Source organism: Sparus aurata, chromosome 17, assembly GCF_900880675.1.
Source record: "Sparus aurata chromosome 17, fSpaAur1.1, whole genome shotgun sequence".
Taxonomy (NCBI): Eukaryota; Metazoa; Chordata; class Actinopteri; order Spariformes; family Sparidae; genus Sparus; species Sparus aurata.
Window position 1 is genome coordinate 16,053,024 of NC_044203.1, and position 26,950 is coordinate 16,079,973.

Below are 26,950 nucleotides of genomic sequence, written 5' to 3' on the forward strand. Positions count from 1 at the left end.
CCCCCCCCTAGAACCGCCCCTGATTCTGTCACACTATATTTGAATCACATATTGCAAAATATGTTCACTAAAACAAAACTCAAAACTGAAGGAAATCCAAAGTTTTTGAAGTAAACTTTAATAACATATATTATACATATTAATTACCTAAACATTTAACTCACTCAACAGTTTTATTTTTTGGTTTACGCAATCCTTGTGTCCAAGACAATATCAGACAAGGATTAAAAACCCATATTTAATTTAAATTACAATATTCTGGATAATTTTGAAGGCAGCATCACATCGTGCTAGGATACGGAGGATGTGTCCTGCGCACGCGCGCTGTCAGAGCAGAGGAATCGTGGCTCCGTTAGCATCCAGAGCTAGCGGACTGGTTGGGGGAACACGGTGCGTGGAGGAAGGCGTCCTGCGCACTGTAGGCACAAAGATATCGGCGACTTGACATATCCCCAGCTAATCCTTGAGCTAACCATTATCCCTCCATGCTGTCCGCGTAGGAAAGATAACAGTAATAACCCTGCACTGCCACCTCAATTAGCCACCGTGCAAGACAGATAGGGGGGAACTGCGTTCTGCGTGAAGACTCTTCCATTCAGACTGAAGCAGTTCTCTATTTTGAATTATTAGGCACATAGCTGCAATCTCGACAGACGTTACTTCTTGTGAGGATGAGGTTGCCGACGAACAGACAGTGTGCGATGGAAGGAGATGGGAAGAAGATGGACCAAGCTCCTCCGTTCAGGAACCCTTTTGTGCACGTCTTGAAATTCTCCCCTCTGGAAAAGGCAAAGGTAAATTGATGTGTGCAGGCGAATGATTTATGCTTCAGCAAATACGCTCATGTCTGTTTCAGTTACGTTATTTAACGATGGAAGAACATTAGCCCCGTACTGCGACCCAGTGGAGAGGCTGTCACCATCATTTAGCTTGGCTTTCCCCCCTCTGAATGCATGTAGTCAGCTGAGCTAGTGTTAGCTAGCCAGCTAACAGCAGCTACATACATGTTGCTCTCTCCTCTCCGTCTTCTTGGCTCGCTGCCTTGCTTTAAGGATGCTGGAAACGACTGGGGGTCTTCTGTTGTTAAACAAGGGTTTATTTAGCTGTAGCGACTGCATATGTTCCTCACATGAGTAAATATAAAGGACGAAAAGCACCCCTTCTCACTTAGGAGTCAGCTAACAGTCCACTAAAAAATGAGCTATGTGAGCATGGCCGCCTGCCCTGGATAGGCCTAGCTTGTTGCTCTCTAACTGTTATCACAGCGACGACAAAACGAGTATGCTGTCTGGTAGCTTTCACCAAGATGTGTTTTTATTGGAACAAATACATGTGCCACTTATGTTGAACACGACACCGTTTGTAGCTTCCCTTGGATATCTTTTTTTTTTCTTGCTTAGTTGGTGTATCAGTGTGTGTACAGTCCCTCTCAACCAGCATCCAACACGTGTGGATGTGGAGGGTAGAGAGCTGGATGGAGCCCTGACAGCCATGTGGAATTAACCTTACTTATCTGCTCTCCATCAATTAACGGTAGCACGTTGTTTGTTTGTTTTGTTTTTGAGTCCATCTCGTTTGAAATAGCCCAGTCGCCTGAATCAGTTTGACAGTTTTGCAGCTTGGGAGCACCCATGCAGCCCATCTATCGCTCATTGCTGTTGATAATCAGATTGAGAGCTTTCAGGCTTCTCTGCAAAAAGGTGTTAACTTGCAGGCTACTCCAATCTGTGGCAGTGATTTTTTTTTAAGGGCTCCTTTATCTGATAGACACTGCACATGTGACAGTTCTCTTTTGTGCAAGGATTGCAACATGTGGCACGATGCAGCAGAGGAAGAAAACCTGCACTGGATTGCCTTGTTCTATGAAACTAGGGCTGCTTATGAATTTGGAGGTGCATGCGGGCCCTTTGTAGTTCACCTCATATGATCTCTGTGAAAGCTAGTATAGATAGTTAGTGAGCTGTGTTTGCGTGTGTGTATCTACCCTGAACTGTGGGTTCGCATTAATCGGTACATCGCGTGACGCAAACCTGGTTTTGATATAACGTAGATTTGTAGGGTCACACAGGGATTCATGAAGGTTTGAGAGACATGTTTTGTTTTATCTACATGGGCTTGAAGGTGTACTGTGTAGTTTTGGAGTAGGACATTACATTTAGAAGAGAAAGTCTTCATTTACTGTTTTAGATAAACAAACTCACTTTGTCTTCGTGATTGAATAAAGCATCAATCAGTGTTCTGGGGATATTATTTTCCTCTGAGAACAGGTTGTTTATTCAGTTATGGAGAAAAAAAAATCTGAATTTATTATTACTTCATTACTATTGTAAGTAATAAAATTCTGAGTTTGAATTTCTTCTTGACAATTACATGGTGCCGCTTTAAGAAGTTGTGTCCCTGATGAACAAAATATACGACACTTGAGGAGAAAAACAAACAAGCAGACAAACAAAATGATAATTAAATAAAGTTACAAAAGCCAGGACGCATTCCAAAATAGCCTGATAAGCATGCATTATCGGTGGACTCTTATCACCCACTGCTCACAACCAGTTTGCCTTCTCTTTGTAAAGCTTCCAAATTTGAAATTGGCAGCAGCTTCCCAAAGCCACAATTTTATTGACATCCAGTTGTGCTTATCTGCTATTATTTCCTGTAAATACAAAACAGAAAAGCACATTAATTTTTCTCATATATTAACAGCCAAATGGTCATTATAAAGATTAGTCAATCGGCGGTACTGTAAAGTATTAGTAAACAGCGTGGAAATGGTACACAGCTGTGAGTTATTTTCAGTAACAGACTGTGGTGTAATGGGAGAGACTCAGTTTTATGAATGGTGCTACATGGGCATAGCTGGTATCACGTCGTGTCTTGTTACAGGTAAGAATAGCGACTGAATGAGGTTCACACACATTTCTCTCCTTCTGGCTCCTGTGACAGAGACTGAAAGGACAGGTGGAGCAAAGCCAAGGGATTTGTTTACTGTACTCTACATGTACAGTAAACAGCAGAATAATTGACACAATTTAAGATGTTTTCTTTTCAGCAGCCATTCCAGTATTGCATGCATACATTTGCTGTAACTTTACATTGAAGTTATCTCTGAGGTTCAGCGCTTAAACCGGTTTCTCGTAGAAACTAAGTGCTGATCCCAAATTGGGTCATGAGGTGATGGAATGGAGTTTCCTAGTTGTTTCGATGTAATGGAGAACAACTGTTTTCAGCATGTTGCACTAGCCCTTGCCTCTGCATCCACACACTCCACAGCAACATGAGGAAGGCGCAATGTGAACTGAAACTCTCAAATCTAGAGCAGAGACTGAGGGATTGACTTATGTACTCCTTTGTCTACTGTTCACGCACAATGCATATTGACAGACCATAACTGATAGGCCTGAAATAAGGATTGTTTCACCGGTGTAACAATTGCTATAATGAAACCTGTGCGTTGAAGGTTTTTGTGTGTTTGTTGCATTTATATGCCACAGATGGGTTAGATATTTCTAAAACATCTGCTTAATTCTTCCTAGGAGGGGTAAATAATAGAAACCGATGAGTTTTGTCGAAGGCCATGAGAGTTTTCTTGATATTGGACTATAATGCCTTATATCTGTCTTTATGTGTAAGTTAAGGCCCTGACAACCAATAAGGCTGTATTATCCTTATTATCTATTGATCTTCTTTTGTCCAACCACAGTCCAAAACTCACTCTTCTTTAACCATCATAAATGAAAAAGAAGAGCAGCACATCCTGACATTCAATAGGCTGGAACCATGTGTTTGACATTTTTGCTTTAAGAATGACTTTGTTGAATCCATTATCAAACTAGTTTGCGACTACTTCCCTTTCCATCAATTTAAAGTTCATTCCGCCAATTTTTGCGGCTCTAATCCAGGTCCCAAGAGTCTGCACAGAGGACTGTACAATGTAGACTCTACATTGTAGAGCAACGTGAAACCTTTTTACTTCTAATTCAACATGTAATTTGCTTTTTCTTTTTTCTTTTGGTGACATAGGGGGTTTTGGTCCAAGGGGCCCTAAGACTGATCTGTCTGACTAATAGCCATATTAGTAAACAGCCCCAAATCTTTCAGAAAGTGTGCAGACTTGAAGACACTCATTAGTAGGCTGGCAGGCTATACTATAATCCAGCAGCCTGACCTTTCAGTCCATATCAAGATGCTCTCGTAGTTTTGTACCTTGATGAGCTAATTCATTGATCTACAGAGCTGATAGGTGTAGACCTAATGAGAACATATTTCTGTGATTTTTGTTAGATTTAGGTGCATCAGCAAACATTCCAGTCCTAATCTGACCTTGCACCCTAAAAGTTTTCAGATGGCAAGCCTCTACTTTTAATTTGATTTAATTCCAGGTAGCTATAGCTTTGACATTCCTTGACATTCCTCCACAAAGACTGGATTCTTTTTTAATCCTGCCAAAGCAGCAATGAGTCAATAGCTTATTCCCACACTATATAGATCGGTATTTCTGTAGATTGGCAGTAGAAGTGGGCAATTGATATGTTCCTCATAGATTAAAGGTACATATTCATCACATTGTTTTAAAGTGTGTTTGGTAATATAAGGCCTAGGGCTGAGAAGGTTTTATGTGTCTTTCTTTTCTTTGTTTCTTCATGTAACTTCATCCATCACAGATCTTAAATATCTAGCCTGACATATGGCTAAACAGTATACCCCTTTTCTGAAGTATTTAGTTTGTTTTTGATGCCCCACTACCACAAAGAACAAACTTACCAATGAGTATGAGAAACTAGGCACTCTGTGCTAGAGCTTTGCCCTGACCTTACTACGAGCAAACTGTTCAGACCTTCAAAAGTGAAATATCTGTATGTTGAAAACAGGAAGTTGAACACATGTCTGTTATACTAAAATAAAGGTTACAGTTCAAGCCTGCTGTCAGTTTGAATGTCTTTGCTTTATGTAGCACAGCTTCCTGTTTCTGTGTGGATGCCGTCAAGAAAAGTCAATAAAACCAGAAGAAAGCATCTTGGTTTGTGACCATGGTAGGGCTCTTGTCGTTGAACGACGTGATGGGCTACAGGTTTTGATAACTGACAAAGTCTGACAGTGCTTTCAGAATGAGTGAAGATGCATTTATTTTTACTATGAGGTTCGTGTGAAACTGCCATTGAAACAGAAGGGAGTATTCACACACATACACAGGGTCTACTCTCGTAACCTTTGGTTACATATTAATGGTTGTGGTTTCAACCTTGCAGTGTCGACTTCTTCATCATTGAGAGAGACAACTAATAGACTGGTTCACAAATGACTGCAATTTTGGTTTGCATTTTGTTAGTCATACTTGCAAATGGCTAAACCTTCAACACAGGTCTGCCATTTTATAGACTAGACTTTGATACTAAGAAGCCTTAGTTCATTTTGGCTTTGTCAGCCTGCATCCATTATTTTGGCCCTTCCAGATTGTATCACAGTACAATTTTTAAAAAGTCAGGACTGCAAGAAACCACATTCGAATTGGATTCAATCCCTCATTTGGAGGTGGTATTAAATCCAACTCTAAGTAGACTTTCCAGTTGTGTCTTAGTCCAGACACTCTGGCTGCTCAACTCGAACAGTTAAAGTGTTTATTGCTTTTTTTTGCGTCACTCGCAATGCAACAACAATGATGGCGTCAAATCTGAATTGAAAAAGGTGGATCAGAACGGCAGAGCAGAATCAGTGCTACTACTAGAAGTGCAGTATAGGGCATTGCAACGTATAGAAGCACATTGAGTGCCGCTGAGTTCAGCTGGTGTGACAGAGAAAATCTGTATAGTGTCTTGACAGCCTGATTGTGTGGAGGGTGAGATCTTGGATCTCCCTTTTTGCATGCTTACACATTGGAAAGTCACATCAACAACTTACGTATTTACTGATGCCAGCGTCGTTACCACAGCAACCCATGCAGATGGTCTAGTGATGTGTAGACACACAAATCCGATCCGACCACTTGCAAATAACCGTGTGTCCAGCCGGTCTTTAAAGATGTGATTTGAAAAGCAAATGATTTGCCTGCAGTCTTAACAGAGCTTTTTTGCATTTACATTATTGTTACAATTTAGGCCCTACTTTGGCAGCTACAATAGGATTCCCAAGTTCCATCAGTCCAGATGAATGTTTAGTCTGTTTTGTTGTTAATTTTTAAGACTGAGCCTTGCTGCTTGACTTTAAAGATGCCTTTTAGTACAATGCCTGAATTCGCTCCAGCTCCTAAATAACCTTTCTGTTTCGTAGCCTTGCCTTTATTTTAATTCTAAGTGACATTCATGCATTCTCATGCTTTGGGTCTGAATACATTTTTTAACAGATGCATTATACAGTGGCTCTAAAGCATTGCCGACAAGCCCCCTTTTATTATAGGAAGAAAGTACCAGTACCTACACAAGTGTTTGTTCTTTCTTGCACAAAACTACATACTTTATATTTGTATAAAAAGAGGGCTATGTGGTGTGGGCATGTGTAATTAATTCATGTATCTTAAGTGGATCCCGGGAATGTAAATAGTTTGAAGTTCTGAGAAGACAGACGGAGACTACAATGGTGTGTCACCGTGCTAACAGTGGTAGAGTTGGTGTGTGGTGTAATTCTTCTCACCACATATCCAACAAACCCATCTATAGTATAGATTTTACCATTGTAATGTATACTCGGTTATTTCACAGACAAAAGGTAGGCTATTGGATTGAGAAAATGTGTAGAAAAGTTTTACTGTAAGACCATGTACTCTCTTTGCGGCTTGATTGCCGGTAGATTAACAACAAAAGCTTTAAATTGATTGATTTAAATTGACCATGCTATCAGACAAGAACTCTCCCCTGGATAAGATAGTGCAGATAGACTTCAAGCTCCCCAGTAGTGGTTGCTATCAAGGCAAATATTGACAGGAGATAAGCGCTGCTGTCAGAGCCATAGCAAGCAGTAAAGTAAACAGTCAGTATTCGACAAGCTCATTGGCGTGCCGTAGCCATCGAAGTGAAGAACATATGCTATACGTAACATTTATGTGATAATGTTTATTTGGCTAGTATAAATATTCATAAAGGCCATGTTGTGACCTCAGGGCACACAATCTCATTTCAGTAGTCAAGTACACAGAACACACAGCTCTTCCTGCTGCTGAGCTGCAAGTCGCCACTTTGATCCGAGGCCTGCTGCCCTCTGTAGCCTCTTTCATCAACTTTATATTTTGGAAGTTAAACCACATGCACTGTTTTTTTTATCTTTTCTTTAAACCAGTTGTTATAGTTAATTGCCTTTCATAAGATCAAGCCAACATTGCTTTGTGATAGACCGCTTTAAGTTTTCTTTGTTAAAGATAAGATGGATCAGTCCAGCTATGATTTGTTCTTGCATCTTCCTTCCTGACCAACAGTGCCAACTTGTCAGTATATTTATAACATATATGATTGATAAATTTGGTGATTTTTTTTTTTAGTTTCTTATTTAAGGCTTTACAATCAAATGCTTTGATAATGGAAAAATGTTGAGTTGGCTTGTACTATGACTTAATACTGCATACACCAAAGTCAAACTGTAAATGTAATGGTACCAGGATGACCACAAATGTGTATTGTTGGATCTGTGTCCTTAACACTTTTCCTTTTTTTTCTCTCTTACAGATCGCATTAATGACAGTCACACTGTTCCCCATCCGGCTACTCATGGCAGCATTCATGATGCTGCTTGCTTGGCCTTTTGCCTTTCTGGCCTCAGTAGGGCGCTCGGAGACCACTGTTGAACCCCAGTGCCTCTGGAGGAGGTGGGTACTTTGTTATACATACTTGTGTCTCTTTGTTTGTTTGATAGAAGGCACATTTTGGAAACCAGGAACAACCATGATTCTTTCAAACAGGTAATATTTTGACATTTGGCTAGTAAAGACTCATGTAGCACATTTGGACTTGACACAAGCAGCTACAGAAAGGAAAAATCTTACATGGTAGTACATTTGCATTTTATTCAGCTTTTGTTTGATGCTCTGTCTTTTGTGCTCCACGCTTCCTGATTGTCTAATAGTCTAAGAAAGTCCCAAGCAGCTACAGGTCTCCTTTTTTAGATCACTCGTCTCAAACGAAAGATTAAAAATACCACCTGAAGGTTAATGAACGAGCAGGTGAAATAATGTCATTCTGACAGGAGACATGGGTATAGATGATGCTTGTATTTTAAGCGTGTCAGTGGGTAGGTGAGAGAGGACCATAGGAAAGATTATTTTTTTTTTTTTTTTACTGAATGAATGAAGAAATGAAAGATAGACAAGCCAGTGGATTTCAAAGAAAGACACAGGTGGTTAGCAAACACAATATGGGATATATAAATATCACTAGAGGTAGCTGAGGATACCATTTCACAATAGGCTTCGGCAGCGAAAGTGGAACAGTGCCAAAAGTTGATTTGCATTTCCACTACCGATTCAATTGTACCAAGTTGAGCTGAGCTGAGCTGTGCTTGAGGTTTGGCCCCATGGCGCACCCAACCCATCTCAAGGAGGTGATTTCTAGTGATCGCTACCAACCCCTAACGACCCTGCCACTCCACCAAACAAGCGTTTGTTGCATTACTTGGAGAGAAAGGCATTATTAAAGTTTCTGTGTGTTGAATTCCTGGTGCTTTAGTATCTTCTAACTTAATCTGTTTGAAGTTAAGTTGCTCTCCTGAGTCGGTTTTTGTACCTTCAGATACCTACTTTATTTTACTGTTCCATCATGTTTGCTTTTATCTTGTTTTGGAGTGGTGTTAAGTTACTGCTGGGAAAGGCGTACATTTACTGAGTTGGTTCTTCATGATAAATGCTTTTAACTAACTAGATACCAGAGGACTTTTATTGTAAAGAAATTATAGAAGATGAAAAGTGTTTATTTATACCAAGCTTTGTTAGTTGTGATTCGTCAATAATACTGCGGGAAGTAAGAGTATTTACAGCTGCTCCTTTGAACGCTTCTCAAGACAACTGCGTCATCAGTTGAAGGCACATCTTCAAGCGGATGGTCCTGCTGTAATGGAAGTGCAAATCCCTGCTGTGACTGGCTGACATGTTGAGTCAAGCCGAGCCGGGGCATTTGTATGGAAAAGCCCCAAATATGTCCCATTGGGCTTAAGCATGCAAACGACTCATCAACAACACTAAGTGAAAATCCAGTTGTTGTTTTTTTTCTGTTTGACCGCTTAAAAGTTGTCATGCATCTTTTCCAGACTGGTGGACATAATTCTGAAGATCATCATGCGGGTCATGTGGTTTGCGGGTGGTTTCCATTGGATGAAGGTGAAAGGGCGAAGGGCACTGCCTGCAGAAGCACCCATCCTCACGCTGGCACCCCACTCTTCATACTTTGATGCCATTCCAGTTACGATGACAATGGCCTCAATTGTCATGAAGGCAGAGAGCAAGGATATACCTCTCTGGGGCAGTAAGTAATAAAACATGATATATTGCTGTCATTTTATACCTCTGTGACTATGACCTACAGTATATTGTCAGGGAGCAAACTGTTCAGCCAATTTGAAATAAAGTGTTCTAATTCTGTAAGATAGCATTACAAAACTATTAGAAGGAAGTGCAGTGTTTATGCAAAGGCATATTTGTCACAAAGCCAATTTGTGAAGGGCAGCTCAGAACGGTTTCTTTGACCTTTGTTGCCGTCAGTGAAGAGTCAGAGAGGGGATTGCCCAATCTAATACACAAAATATTTTTACATGAGTCCAAGCCAAGTTCAGTACAGCGTGGGTTATTTCTCAGGAAATACCAGGAAATGTGTAAAGGCACAAACAAAATACACATGCAGCACTGTAGTACTTTCCAAAAATAAGACCTTTGACTTGTCAGGGTGGACTCGGCAAGTTAATTCTGTTAAAACATTTTACTATCTATAGTTCTGAGTCGTGATGATACCATAAAGCAGAAATCAAATGTTAACCTCCAGATAAATGATTACACACAGACTGAGGAACTCAATAGTAATTCACAACATCCTGAAAATACTGGCCCACCAGCCGCAGTTTTGAACCTGAACCAGAAATGCCTGCGGGAAAAAAAGAAAGATGGTTTCATTATGTCTGTAAGTTGGAAAGCGTGGGGACTAAAAACATCACAGTCTCACAACATATTTAATGTTCTACCTGCATCTCTCAGTTCCTAACAGTCCATATTTTAATTTGAAAGAAAATGATTTCTCAAGTAGAATCATCCACTTGTTGTCGTCATTAAACTGGTTAATGAAGACTTGTATGTGAGTTTAAATGTCCTTAAAACTCACAATTAAGAAAAGTTGACTTTTGAGTCCCATTCCTGACTGGTCAAATACTGATGCTTTGGGGTGGTGGCCGACAAGATCTATAATTGTACATATTCACGAGTTGGGAACGAGACTCAAAAATAAACTTGTCTTACAAATAGGACGTTTAACAGTTATTGTGCTATTGCAACTGGAGCTTTTGTCTCACCATCCAAGGCCACAGCAGAGGTCAAGTCGGCCTTCCTCAGTTTTAGTCAGTGACCCGACAGTTTAACAGCAGATCCTCTTAAATGTTCAGTTGCCTTTCCAGTTGCCAGTTTAGGCATTTGGTCTTCTGGCCCTGGCAACAGGACACACAGTAAAATACCTTGGTGTGTGTTATTTTAGGCTCCCTTTCTCTTCCTCCTGCTTCACCTGCTAAGTCAGTAATTAGCCACTTTGTTACATCCAGGCTGAGTGACACATGCCAAGTTACAGCAGTCTTTCTTGTATTGCAGGATTGAGACTAATTTGCTCATTGGCAAATTGCCCAGCAGCCAAGATAATGTCATGAAGCAACCTAAGGAGCATAAACACTGCATACATCTTCACAACTTCCCTTTTCTTTTCGGGGGGGGGGGGGGGATCTGGTTGTTGTACACTGGGCTGTCCTGAGACTGTTTAAAAGGTTATCTGCTAATACCTGTCCAACTGTTTGACTAGACCTGTTGGCCTTGCCATAGGAAGCAGACACCTTGGTGCGTTCCCTAACAAGTGGAATCCAGAATAAGCATTAAGACCTGATCCGTCACAGTGACGTGTGTTGAGTATCTCTCAGGGTACTAGCTAGAGCCCTAATCCCTTCCTGTCGGCAGACAGCTCACAGTTGGACTCAATTCCTCTTCTCATGGACTCATTCTCCTGTCTCTTTGTATTGTATGGTGTCCTCATTCTTCTTAACTTTTTATGTCTCTCTCTCTTTCTATGTGCCTACTGGTCTTTTTCTATATTTTAATAAAAATTGGATAGATGGGAAAATGCTTCCAGCATCTATAAAAACTCTGCCAATATAAAGCAGAATATTTAAACACAGTCCTTGTGTGATTACAGTTCCTTTTTCATTTCCTTGTACTATTTGCCATTTGTAGTTCAGCTATGCTTCACCCTTGGGCTCTGTGCAGCCACCTCACCTCACCTATATCACTGATGCTTGGTAGATGGGTACTAGTGATGCTCTGTGCTGTCTTAATCACCTGCTGCTAAGCCTTCCTCTCCTGGCTGTGCATATCCCATGCAAGTTTGATGTTTCCAGTCAATATGGCTTCTATTGTTCCTCTGTAAGAAGTTGACAGGAACTCAGCATTTTGCCTTCTTTTTTCTAAACTATACAGAGTTTACAGACCAGGAAGGTGCTATGCTGTGGGAAGTGAAATTGATAGCAGTGTTTTTATTCTAATTGCAAAACTTAAGTCAGGCTTTCTCATTGCTCATGAGAAAAAAAGGAAGTTGTGTAGTAAAACGGTCAGTGGGCTACTGTCTGTTTGTGGTTATTTGAGGCAATCTGAGTTAGAAATTGCTGCAATTTTGGTTTGTTGTTTTTGAAGATTCTCAGTCACCCAGGTCCTGGTATGTCTAAGTGTTACATCATTCTTCATCGAAGTCACGTCTATGTACTGGATATTTAGTCTGTTAATGCTCAACCATTTTGGTGTTGGAGAGTGACAACAGTTTTAAAATGTTAATAACTGATCATCATCAACCCAGTCAACTGTTCCAGACTCCCCCCACTGGCCTCCAGAGCTCTGACCACATTGTTCACATTGTAACTTGGACTATATTATTCAAGCATGTAATCAGGGAGGGAAGCCAGACTTTTCTTCATTTGTAATCGACATGTGAGACTCATCTGACTTATGCAACCAGCAACAAGGAACACATGAGCATGTGTTAAACACACATGGTCAAGTCATCTAAATAAGACAGTTTTGATGACTTATTATGACTTCAGTTTCCACATGTATTTGGCTTGAGTTGGCTGCTTACCCCTGCTGTCACCCTGTGTGAAAGATATAATCTCTGGTGAGCAAGGATCATTAAGCCTAATATGGCCCGATTTAATGTTCAGTGTGAAGCTGTGCTATACAATTTCCAAAACAAAGTATTGACTGTTAGAATCCCATCTTGCCTTTCGTTTACCCAGCATGAAGTGTAATAGTGATGCTAATCAGGACTAAATGTTGGCTAATGTTTTGCTCTTACCAATGTTTTTTTATGTATTCATATAACAAGCCTTTTTTCAACAGTACTTCACATTTATATTAATGTCACACTAACACTGGAGGACTGTTTCAGTACAACCATTCATCTAGTCGTCACCGCTGTGCAGCTCTGTTTTGTAGTGATTTGGATTGAAGTGCTTTGTTCAAAGACACCATTAGAGCGGTGGTTGGCAGGCTTTTCTCGGCAACTACAGTGAGGTGTTTGTCCTACTGAATGGATCAGTTTTAATTTCATGATTAAAATGCTCATTGAAGAAATGTTCTATACAACAGGCAGCACAGACACAGTCTTTAGTACTATCTTCAGTGAAAAGGTCTGAGTCAGAGTTCCCCCTTAAACTCCACTTAGCTGTCAAAAGAAATTTGAAAAACAAAATGTTTCTGGAATTCTTTGTAATATCTCTACCCTTTCTATGTTTGCTCCTAGCTTTGATTAAGTACATCAGGCCAGTGTTTGTATCACGGTCAGATCAGGACTCCAGAAAGAAGACTGTGGAGGAGATTAGACGCAGAGCTCACTCCGGAGGGGAATGGCCTCAGGTAAATGGATGGAAATTCTTGTGCTAAATTGTGTATACAGTTGTGGGAACACATCCACACAACACCATCTATGCCGCACCAAATGATGCAGCAATTATCCTTGACATGTTTTAGTCTGATTTACAAAGTAAATTAAAAAAAAATGCATCTTTTTTTTTTTTTGTAAAACTACATATATACTGTATTAGTCATCTATACATAACACCCTAAAGTTGACAACTGTCACCCCCCTGCTCTCTGTCGGCATGAGTGAGGTGTGGGGGTGGATGCTTGAAAAAGAACTGGACCAGCCCTGAAAGGAAGAAGCCTTAACCCAAATCACAGACAAATTGGCATTTTCCTGTAAAATGCAGTGCTGCACAAAACATTGCTAACAACTAACTATGCAGCTGACTTGGAGCAACTTGGATATAATGCAAGTTAATGCATTTTTACACTTTGTAGGATTTTCAAAATGCTGTCCTGACTGTTTCGGATGTGACCACTGTTTTGTTAAAGGGTGTGAACCATTCCTTCTTTTCTACAGATCATGATTTTTCCAGAGGGAACATGCACCAATAGATCCTGCCTAATCACCTTTAAGCCAGGTAAAGCTTCCTCCATCATCATTTTCTTCTCATTCAGCTTTCCTCTGGTTTCCTTTTGAAGTCAGGCCGCCAGCTGTTTACTCACAGCGTGCACTGATAATTCATACTCAACCTAGTGGGAATATTGACTTATTATTTAGATGAAACTGCGCATTAGATTCATGTCCAGTTTAGCTGAAAGTGTAGTGTCTGGTCTTAATTACTTAGGAATAAGAACATAAATCATCGTTGCATTCCTGGAGGTCGAATTCTGAATTCTCATGTGAATGTTTAAATCTAATTTTAATCTTAATACAAATACTTTTTTAATGTGCTCTGTACTCTTGCAGGGGCCTTCATCCCAGCTGTACCAGTGCAACCTGTGGTGATTCGTTACCCTAATAAACTGGTAAGACTGTTCATGAACATGTAATAAACACAGCTTAAAGCAGGGTTCGTACGGGTGCTTGAAATCCTTGAAAGTGCTTGAATTTCAATGTTGTGTTTTCAAGGTCTGAAAAGTGCTTGGATTTTAATTTAAGTGCTTGAAAGTGCTTGACATTATAACTCTGTGTCTTTTACAAAATTGGGATCAGACTGTATAATTAATTTCTGAAGTTTTTGCTATTATAGAATATAATTTTAGATGTTTACAGCATAATACAATGTACATAATTGTGATAAAAAGTGAAGAAAAAAATCACATGTGTATATATATTCCTTTAGATATGTATTTTACCCCAGCAGTAAGGTGCTGGAAAATCTTAAATATGATCCTTAAAAGTGCTTGAAAAGTGCTTGAATTTGACCTTGAAAAATGTGTATGAACCCTGTTAAAGGCACAACTATTTTTTGTTTAACACAATCATGCAAATAGTATAACTGATATTGCAACGGTTGCATGTAAAGCAAAGTATAAAGTCAATACCTGGTTCTGGCCGTGCTAGGTGTTTAAGTTAGTACCTGCAATAGTAAGATGCTAATGCTCTCCTTAAAGTTATTCTAGGAGGGAATTGCATGAGCTTCATTGTGTGTGTCTGTATGTATACTATGCATGCCCTGTAGCCTGCTTGGCGTCTTACCAGATTCTCACCCAGTAGGTAGGTAAAGATTCTTGCCGGTCACATGGTGTGAAGAAAGATATTGGAGATATATATAGAATCTTTGAAGGAGAAAATGTTCTGCTGCTGAAGCATTAAGCAAACTCAGCAGAATCCCATACGGAACTGCGAGAACCTCCTGGAGTTGAGACTTGGTGTCATGGTCATATATTGTAATTTTAGAAGCTCTGAGGGTCAGGTTATATTTAACAGAAGAAAATAACTCAAAAGACTGACAGTCATAGAGAGGGGGAATCAAAGCGTTGTTTGAATGAAGAATTGCTTATAACAACATCAGAAAGGGGTTTTGGGAGCCATTCAAGCAATCTGACATGCAGTTCTGATGAAGCATATTGGCAACTTTAAGTTTGTGCCAAGGGCGTTTAATGATTAAGCAACAATTTGCTAAACAGATTTTAATGGGAGGTTCCCTTGCTTTCTTCCATATGGAGTTTCTGAGCACTTGGACATAGCCCAGTGTTTCCATACTGTTTGGATGCACCTTGCATCATGTTAGAAACACTCTGAACCTCTGGGACAAGCATGAGTGGTTTTCTGCATGTATGAAATGGTACAATAAACAATTTGGTTATACAGGCTTTTGCTTGAAAAAACGAGTGCCATGATATTTTCAACAACAGTTTCTCTGTAAAAAGACCACCAGAAGTTACACTACAACTGGCTGCATGGTGCTGTGGTCACTGATAGCCTGTGTCTGCTCAAACAGCAGAAGTCCACAGATATTGTGTGGGTCTGTAGTCTGATTAAAAGCTTTTTAATCCAGTCAAATATGGTATTTATGTAGATACAACATGCTGTGGGCATATGGGACTCATGTTGCCCCAGCAGTTTTGAGTGACTGTATTATTTTGTTTTATTTATGAATCAGTCATTTACATCTGTTTATATAATTTGTGATTCAAATTTGCTTCCCACTGTGCCACGAAAACAGCCCGTGGCAATAATTACATAAAGGTAAAGCTTTAATTCAGAAAGCATGAGTGTGCCCTGTTCAAGTTTCAACATCTCTGCACTCGCTTTCGACCACAAATTGTGGATGCTCAGATGAGTTTGTCAACTAAACTCATTTGTGTCTGACATTCTGTGTAGAATAATAGACTCCTGACTCAAGAGACACCTACTGGCAGGCCAAAAAGGCTGATTTGACTTAACTCGTTTAAGTCTGTTATGAGAAAAGAACAGTGAAGCGTGCTGAGCAACTTTCTGATGGCCTCACTGGGAATCTGGCTAATCATGATATGACTCAGAATGCTCGTCTGAGACTTTGCTCAGGCTTGTTAGTGAGGCTTTGCAAAACCAACTTTAAATTCGGACATTGAGAGGAGGTATTGTTTGAGGATCTTTATAAATCCAGCAAGCGTGTAATAGCACGAGTTCACTTCCCCACATTTTGCAATAACGTGAATTGTAGAATTGTCAACGTGAATAGGAATGCAGGGTTTTTTTTTTTTTCAAGTTTACGGAAAAAGAATACGCTGTCTGTTGAGGAGACATGAGTACTCAGCCATGTCATCCCAGAGTGGGGATCTTAAATGTCCACACTTGTACTTAAAATTACATCTAAATACTTAAAATACACTAAAACTTGTGTAAAAACTATGCAGGAGGTGGCTGAGGAATCTTGACAATCCAAAAAAAACATTTAGCCTAGTGTAGTTGAGTGGTAAAATATGGACATTCGCTAGTGATTTGGCTGGTGGACAAACAAGTGTGCGGAAATTTGATGTTTTCACATGACAGATGATGAAGAAAGTCATTAAACTCAAGTCTGAGGCCACAAGTAAAACATACTGAAGTAGGTTGAGAAAGAAGTTTAGTGTGGTGCTGAACTGTAAAAAAAGCTAATCATTTTTTTAATGAACAGCCAAATCAGATGAAACTGATACAGTAGGGGTAGGTCTGCAGCCCTATCACATTGTCCTGATATAGCTGTCTACAAATAAAACTAAAATATTGGTTTATTTGTACAGTTTCAAATTTGCACGTCCTTAAAAAAAAGTAAAGCATCACCGGTCGTCATCTTCACGACTTGACATGGATCGTTAAAAGCTGATCATTCTTGACAGTGACCCAGTTGGTTTATTTACCAGTACCCCGTTTGTTGCTTCAACTGTTGAAGTCTCTGTGTCAAGGATTGGTCTTTGTTGTAACAGAGAGTATCATGATGATTCAGTGCGCAGATGCACAGAAATGGTGACCAGCAGATTTTTCCTCTCGATAGCGAGTTTCTTTTTTCTCATTATTTCAACACTGATTTGTTGTTCGCAATGTGGCATTATCAGGGATACAACACTGCGCATCCCCAGGATGCATGGATAGTAATTTCCCTGCGTCCTGTTGGATTTCTGTGTTTGATACGCATGACATGTACCTAGCAAAATCACTGGTATTCTAACAAATTTGACATAGAATTAATTAGTACAAGACAATGTGAAACAACACCAGATGATGGATACAAAAAAGATGAGATGGTTGATTTAAGAATAGTTTTTAATTTCAATTTGTCTAATAATGTCTTGTATTTTTTTACAGGACACAATCACATGGACGTGGCAAGGACCTGGAGCGTAAGTACACAATTTCTCATTCTGTATATGGTGTACTTCAGTTTCTATTTAATGTAAATGTATTCATTTCTTTTAACTGAAAGTCAAAAAACATCATAAACTCAGATACACAAAGTTTGAGACTTAATATTATGTATTAATTGCTGTTTTAAGATCAGTTTTTGGCTAAACTTATTGATAAATTATAAAAGGTGATAATTCACTCACTCCACATCAAGGTGCACACCATCACCCACACTGCAAAACAAGATGATTATTCTGACTTGACCAATAGATGCATAGTGAATATAGATGGAAAGAAATGTTTTCTGTAGATTTAGTGATGTGTCTTTTTCAAGAAAATTAGCTGTATATATTTTCTGTATTATTTTGTTTAACCAAAGCACAATGTATGATACTTAAATTATAATATCGCGTATCATAGTGATGGCTGTCATTGATCACATCCTGTAGCTCAAGTGTTGGCTCCTATTTTTGAAATGAACATTGTGGTCTGAACCAGAATCTCTGCAGTGTGATCTCAAATAGACTGGAAGCAGATTAGTTATTGCTGGAGGAGAGAGACTGCCCTTGTTATCCGTCTCTGTCGTGTCCTCAGAATACTATGTCCTGTTTTGGTTGAGCCTCCATCAGCACGGTGGATCTCTGAATGCTGTCTTCCCAGCTCCGCCAAACAGATCTATCAAAAATATTTCACTAAATCTCTTTTTCAAAAAAGCACAAATGCAACAACGGTGTTGAATGTTACATTTCCTTACTAACATGTCACATGATGTTTACCAGTAATACAACATTCATATGTATTGCTTTGCTCTGATGCTCTAAAATTAGGTTGAATGCATCATGTTCTTAAATTATTGAAAACAAAGAAAAACCTGGTGATCTCTGTCCAGATCCAGGCGTGCAGAGCTGTAAGATGCAAGCCCTAAAAGACTGGTGCATATAAACACTGAAGGCCTGTAATGTGGAAAGAATTGTAGCAATCGAGGCCGTTTTTGTCTGTATTTGTTTCCTGTTGTTGACACTATCCTGTTATTATCCAGGTTTGAAATCTTGTGGCTGACACTCTGCCAGTTGCACAACGAGTTTGTGATCGAGGTAAGCATGACATTAACTCATCACATGCTGTGTGGATTATTGTGACTGTAGATCATCAGCTGTTTAGTCATGATGATCACTGCACTTAGAGTGTCAACGATTGTTAAATGTGTGCTTTATGATAGGAGGCTCCTGTCATCGATGCCATCCTGCATTTATTTATTTTTTTAATGCTTCTCTGACCTTCTTTTTATCCTAAGAGCAGATTCTTAATATTTCTCCTTTCTGTTTTTTAGTAATTTGATTTTGGAAAATAAAGCTCTAAAGGATTCTAAATTTCAGTAGATGGTTGGACACAGTACACGAAATATATATATGTTTGTAAATACATACCCTTATTGAAATGCTCATATGTATGTAGAAAATGTACATAGATGCAAAATAACTCTCTTGTGATCATGCTCCCAGGAAGAGCTACAGGCTTTGAAGCCAACTTTTCGTAGTGGACAAAAGGCGTACTTACATTGTCACATAATGCTTTTTTTCCCCCATAATCTTACATTGTAAAATAAGCTGCCGTAAAACAGGACACCTGGGTATTTTTGTAGACTGGAATCTGAGCTTTTTCATTAACACCTTATCCGAGTCTTAATGTACGTCTTTGCTTGTGATGTGTGAGATTTGGCTCGTTGATAATGTTCGTGTCTCTCCCTCTAGTTCCTTCCCATCTACACACCCTCAGAGGAGGAGAAAAGGAACCCAGCTCTCTTTGCCATCAATGTGAGGCGTATCATGGCCAAGTAAGATCGAACGTATTGTTCATATATGTGACACTTCATCTTTTGAGCTGACTTGAGTTAAACTTATTCACATATAAAGAACAGATGCAACATACTTTTTAAGTGTAAGATCATAAATGTCATTAGTCAGTTTCTGTACCACCTAGCATCGTCATCAGAATCAACTCTCTCAAACAGTACAGGGCTCAGGTTACACAGGCTATACTTACTACCCATGTTGTCATACACTCCCACACTCTGTGCTTCACCACTAAAGCTTTGGTCGGGAAGCTCAAGTTCTGCAGGCAGACAAAAAAAAGTATACCCTGTCTCTACATCCAAGTAGCTCTATTGGCTACTACATTGGCCTTCAAATCCTTCTGCAGAGTTTGTATTGATTTGCTTGTACTGATGTCCCGTCTCTTCTGTGCTCTGCCTAGAGCCCTGGGGGTACCCATCACAGACTATTCATTTGAAGACTGCCAGCTGGCCATGGCAGAAGGCCAGCTCAGACTGCCAGTCGACACCTGTCTGCTGGAGTATGCCAAGCTCGTCAGGAGACTGGGGTAAGTCACTCGAACCTTCCAATGCAATGCTCCCATCATTGAGAGAACCAAGGAAGGGGCATAAGGGTGAAACGAGGGGGAAAACACTCAACAAACACCACAGGGACCCCGGATTCATTTTCTGGCAGTGGCACCTTCGGCTTTGGTGTGCATTCCAGCTAATGCTACTGCTTTCCAGTTGGGGAATGTGTCCTTGTTGCTGTGCTAGTGACTCCCACTCAGGTGCCTGCACAGGAGGGGATCTGGAGGGGGGATAGTGTGACCTCCACACACGGTATGGTTTCTTGGTGAAAGTCCTCTCTGGCACAGGAAGTATTGGCAACCCCATGTATATTGGAGGAGGCGCATCTACTCCCTCCAAAATTTGGCAGTGAGGAGGATCACTGAGACTGCACAGGGACGGAAAAATAAGAGGGGGTTTGGGGTAGAAAACGTGAGGAAAAAATGAAAATAGATTGCAGAATGTACTGCAAACATGTCAGTATAAAGCAGCTCAACAATCTATGGTAAAAAAAAAAAATGCGTTCTGTCTTTTTTTGGTTGTCTTTTCCAAAAGTCCTTGTTGATACTTCCGCCAAGTTATTCATTAACATAAAGTCTCCTCTTGTTGCTGTCCCAGGTTGAAACCCAAGAACACTGAGAAGGTTCTGCAGGAGTACGGGAACAGAGCCAGGAAGCTGGAGGGACAGAAGCTGGGCTTGGACGACTTTGCCCAGTTCCTCGATGTGCCAGTTTCAGACATGCTGCGAGACATGTTTGCGCTTTTTGATGAGGTAAGACTGGAGACTTTCCCTCACACCTATGACAGGTCTGTGGTCTTTGACACTGGCAACTACTAGATCACTTGTCTTGCTTGATGATGACTCTCTCAGACTTCTGTCAAACAGAAATGTAGTTACCATATAAATACCTTGACTTGTTTTATGTATGTATCCTTAGTTTGGCTCCAGTTTGAGTAAACTCCAAGCACTCAGTTGACAAAGTGCCTCTATAAAAACACTGTTAAGGCTGAATTGCATAACAGATGCTGTTTTTTCTTTTTTTTAAACTAATTACAGCACCTTTTCTTTCACTCGGGGATACATTTACAGTATACTACCCAAACAAACAAAGGTTTTATTGCAGCAATCTATTCAGGACCTAAACAGCAATCCCCAGCAGTTACTCTTGGTTATTAAATAAATAAGTTGCCTTGCTCACATCCTCTTTCTTCATCTCTCCCAACGTGTTGTTTTTCTCTCCTTTTTCCAGCATGACGATAACTGCATGGATATCAGAGAATACGTGATAGCCTTATCTGTCGTATGCAGACCAGCCAAAACTCTGGAAACGATGAAATTGGCCTTCAAGGTATGTTCTGATTCAAGCTCTGTGCTTATCTGACTACCAGGAAGATGATGATGTTTTCTGTGCTTGCTTTGGATCGGCTTGACATTTGCACTGTTTAAATGCCACTTACTGTAGGTTGTCATGTGTTCATTGCAGAAAAATGAGATCCATCATTAGTGTACTGATTCTTGCACAAATTGTTTCCTCGTGTCTGTGTTTAGATCCAAATTTCACATTGCAGATAAAGTGTGGTTTCAGTGGTTATCAGTGTTGCCGATCTGTCGGTGTGGCAGAATGATACCAAATAGCTCAAGTTTGAGTCATCTTCATGTTTTCACTCGAGTCTCTTTCATAATCCTTAAAGTTGAGCAAGTTCTGTGACCTTAGGGCTCATGAAACCCATTGAGTGCAGATTTATTATTTTTAATGCCACCAATTACTTCAGAGAAAGGTCACCCCATTGAAGAACAGTTTTACTTGTTCCTAATTTGCAGCCCTTGTCAGAAAGCCATGCCTACAGGCAAAGTCAGAGATGACATCTGCATTTCTTCCCATTGTGTCTTCTCCAGATGTTTGAGGCAGAGGAGGACGGTGCCATCACAGAAATGGAGTTGGCAGTTATCCTAAAGACGGCTTTAGGAGTGAATCACCTCAGCGTGTCGCGTCTGTTTACTGCCATCGACGCGCAAGACACAGGGAAGATCACATTTGGTAAGCAATAAAAAAATCAGTCCTCCCGGTTTGACCTACATATTGTCCAGACTTATCTTTGTCTTAAGCTCTGCTTCATCAGTATAGTAGTATTTTTTGTTCTGGCTTTGTTTTTTTTCACCCTCTCCTGAGGTGCAGTAGATTCAACAACCAGGCCACTTCAGTTTCGAGTGCAGTCTGTCTGCATTTTTTTGAAGCCAGTGTCTGATGTTCCTGTTGTCTCTGGCGCCCTCTTGTGGTCTCTCCACAGATAAGTTCAGAATCTTTGTGGAGCAGCACCCAGACTTTGCTGAGGACTACCTGTACACAGAAAACGCAGGTCTGCACAGTGGGCCCTGCCACCGTCACCAAACAAAGCCCAGCCTATCTTCCCCGAACCTGCAAGGCACTGCCGCCACCAAAACAGCTAACGGTATCTGCCCCGACTTCAGCCCCAACGACCACGGCACAATAGATGGACTCCACAAGAAACACAACTAGAGCGGTTTTAATTTGACACCTCTCCTGGTGAGAGGGTGTTATGTGTGTGTGGGGGGGGGCAGAGGAGATAGTTACTCGTTTTAACAGTAAGGGACTATATTTCAGTAACCACAACTATTAAATGAAGAAGTTTACCCTTTTTTTATTAGTATTGTGTCCATGAAAATTGCTGAGGTTGTTTTCAGCCAGGTAACGGTTTATTTTGTTATAAATGTCTTCTTTTTTTGTATTCTTTCAGAGCAAGGATCGTCAAAATGCCAAACAATGGCTGTCACAGATACAATTCTTGAATACTTGAAGGGCAAGCACTTATACAAATTCCTGGGGCAAATGTTTCTTCTTCTTTTTTTTTTTTCCTTTTCCCTCCAACATAGTGCCAACTGTGCATGTTTTTAACACGAGGGAAGCAGGAAAAAAAAACAAAAAACACAAGCCCTGGACAGTGAAGTCTCATTTTTAGTGAATTCAGTGTTGGGTTCTCTTTTTATTTGTAACTGTTATCTATTTCCTCTCTTTATTGGCTGCCTTTTTAACTGAAAGTGCAGAATGCATGGGCTCATGTTATTTTGAGCAGTGCTGTGGATTATTCATCTAAAGAAGGGAGACCCGAGGTTACCAGTGACAATAGTGCTATAGGAGCCACGTTTGAGGTGAACTTGGGTCTCTGTGAGTCGACGGTCATAATTGCTATGAGCCTGTTACATATATATATAAATATATAAATATACAATGATATATTTGATTTAGCTCAGGGTTCAGTGACAAAAATGAAAAATTTACCTTGTATGATGTCATCATTTTTGACGCTCACTGGGTTACGCGCATGTCTTTATTTTCTTAGGACGTCAGTACTCTTCTGCCCAGTCATTCCTCATTCACTGCTTCACCCATTTTAATTGTTTCAGGTTGGCAAATTCAAGTGTCTTCTTTTATTGTTGAAATTACACAATGTGGACCAAAAATGCATCTGGTGATATAACATCACCTGTCACGGTTGTTCTGTCCTTTGTTTAAGTCAGTGGTGTGACAGCTGAAAGGGGAGGGAAGTGGCCGTTGAAAGCACATTTAGGTAGGTTGCTATGTTCGGTATTCTAGAGGCAAGGTCACACTGCTCCCCTTTCTGCCGTACACTGCGACATTTCAATCATTCCTACCCTTTTCAATACATTGTACCTCAGTCTGTCTGAACCTCCTCTTGTTGCAGTATGTTTTTGAAGGGTAAATCCTCCGATTTTAAACATTAAAGTATGTTGGGGAGTACTACTACATATGTGACGAAGACTAGTATAAAACCTTTTGTCTCTCCAGAGGAAGCTGCATGATATCTGATAAACTCCACTCCACTGATGTCACTTATTGGTTAAGTTCAGTCCATTGTTCTAGCATTGCACTCCTATAACACTGTTTCATTCGTTTTAAAACTACTAATAATGAGTTCAAGTCTACACAGCAGATTCCACGCATTTTACTTCCTTTTCAAAACCTGGCACCTACATTTCCCACAATGCAATTCAGCCAGTGAGTGATATCATTGGAGGCATTTAATAGATTATATGCTGCTTCCTCTGGAGCCACAAAAAGCTTTGGAGAACTTGTTTTCTCGTATGCAGTTGTACTTCCCAATACCTGTAAACACACTTTAATTGAGTGGAGTAACCCTTTAATGACACACCAGTAAATTGTTACCTCCATGCTTGGTTTCGGATGTGTGTGGAAGGGACCCTGTGTGCTGTTTTTATTCACCAGTCCAAACACATCTGCATCAAGTCTCATTTGAGGGACCAGAATTAGAAATTGGAAAATATCCACCTGTGCTGATATTTATGCCTTGTTTTAAAGTTTTAGCAAATGGTGGTCTAATTAGCACAAAGATATTTGGCACTGAATGTGATTTAATAATTCTTTGTACCCTGACGTGCAGCCTGTGGCCAGACACTGTGTCTATAATCACAGGCAGGATGGGCCTGTCCTTTCCAATTGGAATTAAGATGAAGGAATATTTATAGGTGCAGTATGTAAGATCTTCAGTTGAAAAACATTTAGAAATTAACCAAAATGATTAATCGAATGTGAAGTAACAGTTTAGACATTATAACGACTATGCATTGGTTTGCAGATATACATAGTCATATGTGTGTTGCTGGAGTTAACATGCTAACCTCCTACCCCCAACCTGTCATGGTCCACAGCCCCTGTGCTAGCAGTGTAAACTTCCACACTTAGCCGGTGCTCTGAGTATGAAATCGACAGGTAGCCATTTCTTACATATTGCACCTTAAGATTACAAAATTTAAGATTTTAAAGACTAATGTTCATCGGTCTTTAGTGGCCTTTAAATTATTGACAGTTACCGTGATTTATACTAGAAAGTTCTGTTAAGACCTATTTTGTAATTTGTTCTGTTGTTTTTTTTTTTTGTGTGTCTGTAATTCCAGATAAAGTTAATCGATTTAAAAACAATCACCTTTTTGGATGTGTTGACAAACAGTGATGCTCATTTCAATCATTCGCCAGTAGTGAATTGGCCGGTTTTCATCGTCTTTATGTCTGAAAGCACACAAAAAAACAGAATGAAATTTAGATTCTGCTGCAACTTTCCTCTGAACGCACAGTGCTTTACATCATGTCATTTTATAGAGCGAGTCATTCTTAAAGGGAATATCTCTGACACAGATGAGAATCTTTTTGTAGCCAGTTGTACTTAGATCTGTGAATTTTGTCCTTTTTTTTTTGTTTTTCCTTTTTTATTCTGTAAGTCCGTCGTGTCGATCAGCCTCACATTCCCACCACGTTCACGACCATGCATACTGTTCATGCATCCTCTCCAGTTATGGCTTTCGGTGAAGCAATATTTCACATCTCTTAAGCCTTCTCAAGATTTATGCTTTCAAAGAGTTCTGATATGTATTTTGAATATTCCAAATGCAGGACATTTTGTGAATTTTTGATATACGTATATGAATGATTTTTATTTTCACTGCCATAACAAAGATCTGTGATCTTCTCTCCTCTGCAGATTGTATATCGATGGTGAAAAATGAGCCACTTTTTGTTTTCCCTTTTGTATAATACTGCGATTGTTTTTGTGCTGTATTCCTCCTACACAGTGTAAAGTTTTATTGTTGTTATATTATTACTATTATCGCTGAGTTGACTGCTTAGAAAACAAAAATGCAGATTACTTATGGAAACCGATAGCCTTGAATCTATAGAATTTTTATGCTAAAAAAAGAGAATGTATAGACAATCTTGTCACAATCAGAAGCTACTCAAAGCGCTGATCTCCAGTGGACATTTTCCGAAGAAATCTTGGTTTTCAAATGTACACTTTTTATCCCGTTTGAGCCCCTTCTCTCCATTGACTTTTTTTATGTTTTATGTCCAAGGCGTGTAAGTGTTGAAAATGTCGAGTGTGTAAGTACGCCGGGCCTCGAGGTGATGTCTTCCACCGCATGACGGGCCGCGCAGCAAAACTCTCCAAACTGCACGCACACACAAACTAACATTAGATGTTAAACCACAATCTTTACTATTCTCTCCCCCCTTTACCACTTTTTAAATTAAATGTATTTGTGCTTGCACTTTAGACTATTTTCTTTCTTTTTTAAAAGAAATATCACATGGCTGTGAAGCATGTTAAGTCCGTGGGTTACAGTATTGTAGCTCAATTATGTTCATATGAGCAGTTTTTGCTTTCATATGTTTGCTGCAATAATGGGAGCACAGAGGAAATTAGGGATCACTCATTAAAGGAAGCTGAACCGTTGCCCTGCATTTGTTATACTACTGTAAGAAAGGAGTTCAGTTAGTTTAAGCCCACCTTTTAGACCTACATTTCTGCTTTGTCTCAGGATTGTGGATGTTTTGTAGCTTGAAATGACTTTGTAAACTCGTAGGACTTGGCAACAACGTACAGATTTGAATGACTAAAAAAAACCTGTTTGCACCGTGGAATGGATTAAGTATTAAATGTACTCTGAAGTGATGTGATTTTACAACAGGTGGTTAATTATACAATTCACTCTGTTATGTATGAGGGAAACGCTGTTTTTGTACAAACTGTCGGTGGGAAATCAGATTGATATTCAAGACCTGACCAGGAATGAAACGTATCGAACCACAGTGTAACCCCCCCTTTCTGCAGTTTTGTCAGTTTATTTTAGACAAATTTACATTGAACGTCCAAATGATGATGTTTTTATTTCATCAGCAAGTCAAATATGTACATTTATATACATATATATATATATATTCAACTTTTACATTCAGAACAATTCCGCATTGGGGCTGTATGAACATACTGGGTCTTTTTTCACACCTGTTTCCCTTTTCTTTGAAATACCTCAGTAGAGGTCGGTCTCATTTTTTCTACTTGCTGTCAATCTGAGAAAAATGTAAACCTGCAAGAGATAAACTTGTATTTATGCTACTGCTGCCTGCTTACCACAGTTCGTCCAGCGCTGAGCCTAAGACGAAAGACTTGTGTACTCCGACAGGAGCGATAGTGTCTTTCTGATGGCTCACTGTCCATGGACCAAGAAACTGAAACTCTGTTTTCTCTGTGGCTTTACTTCCTGTCTTTTTCTATACTCAACAGGTTTTATTTTATTAATGCATTTTGATGATGAAGAGTCATTACTGCAAGCTACTTTGAATTTGTCTGTTCAGGACTGCTATGATATAACTTGTTAATGTGACTCTTGGATTGAATTAAAAAAAGAAAAGTTAACAAA

General features: G+C 39.8%; 1 protein-coding gene across 1 annotated transcript; it reads left to right on the forward strand.

Moving 5' to 3' along the window:
• The first annotated feature begins 309 nt into the window (after positions 1-309).
• LOC115567565 (lysophosphatidylcholine acyltransferase 1) lies at positions 310-26,950 on the forward strand. Its single transcript, XM_030394281.1, has 14 exons — positions 310-794; positions 7,650-7,789; positions 9,223-9,437; positions 12,948-13,060; positions 13,587-13,647; positions 13,977-14,035; positions 17,280-17,314; positions 18,358-18,412; positions 19,070-19,152; positions 19,572-19,697; positions 20,317-20,470; positions 20,949-21,047; positions 21,596-21,737; positions 21,988-26,950. Exons 1-14 carry the CDS (start codon positions 672-674, stop codon positions 22,215-22,217), a joined length of 1,635 nt encoding a protein of 544 aa, XP_030250141.1. The 5' UTR covers positions 310-671; the 3' UTR covers positions 22,218-26,950.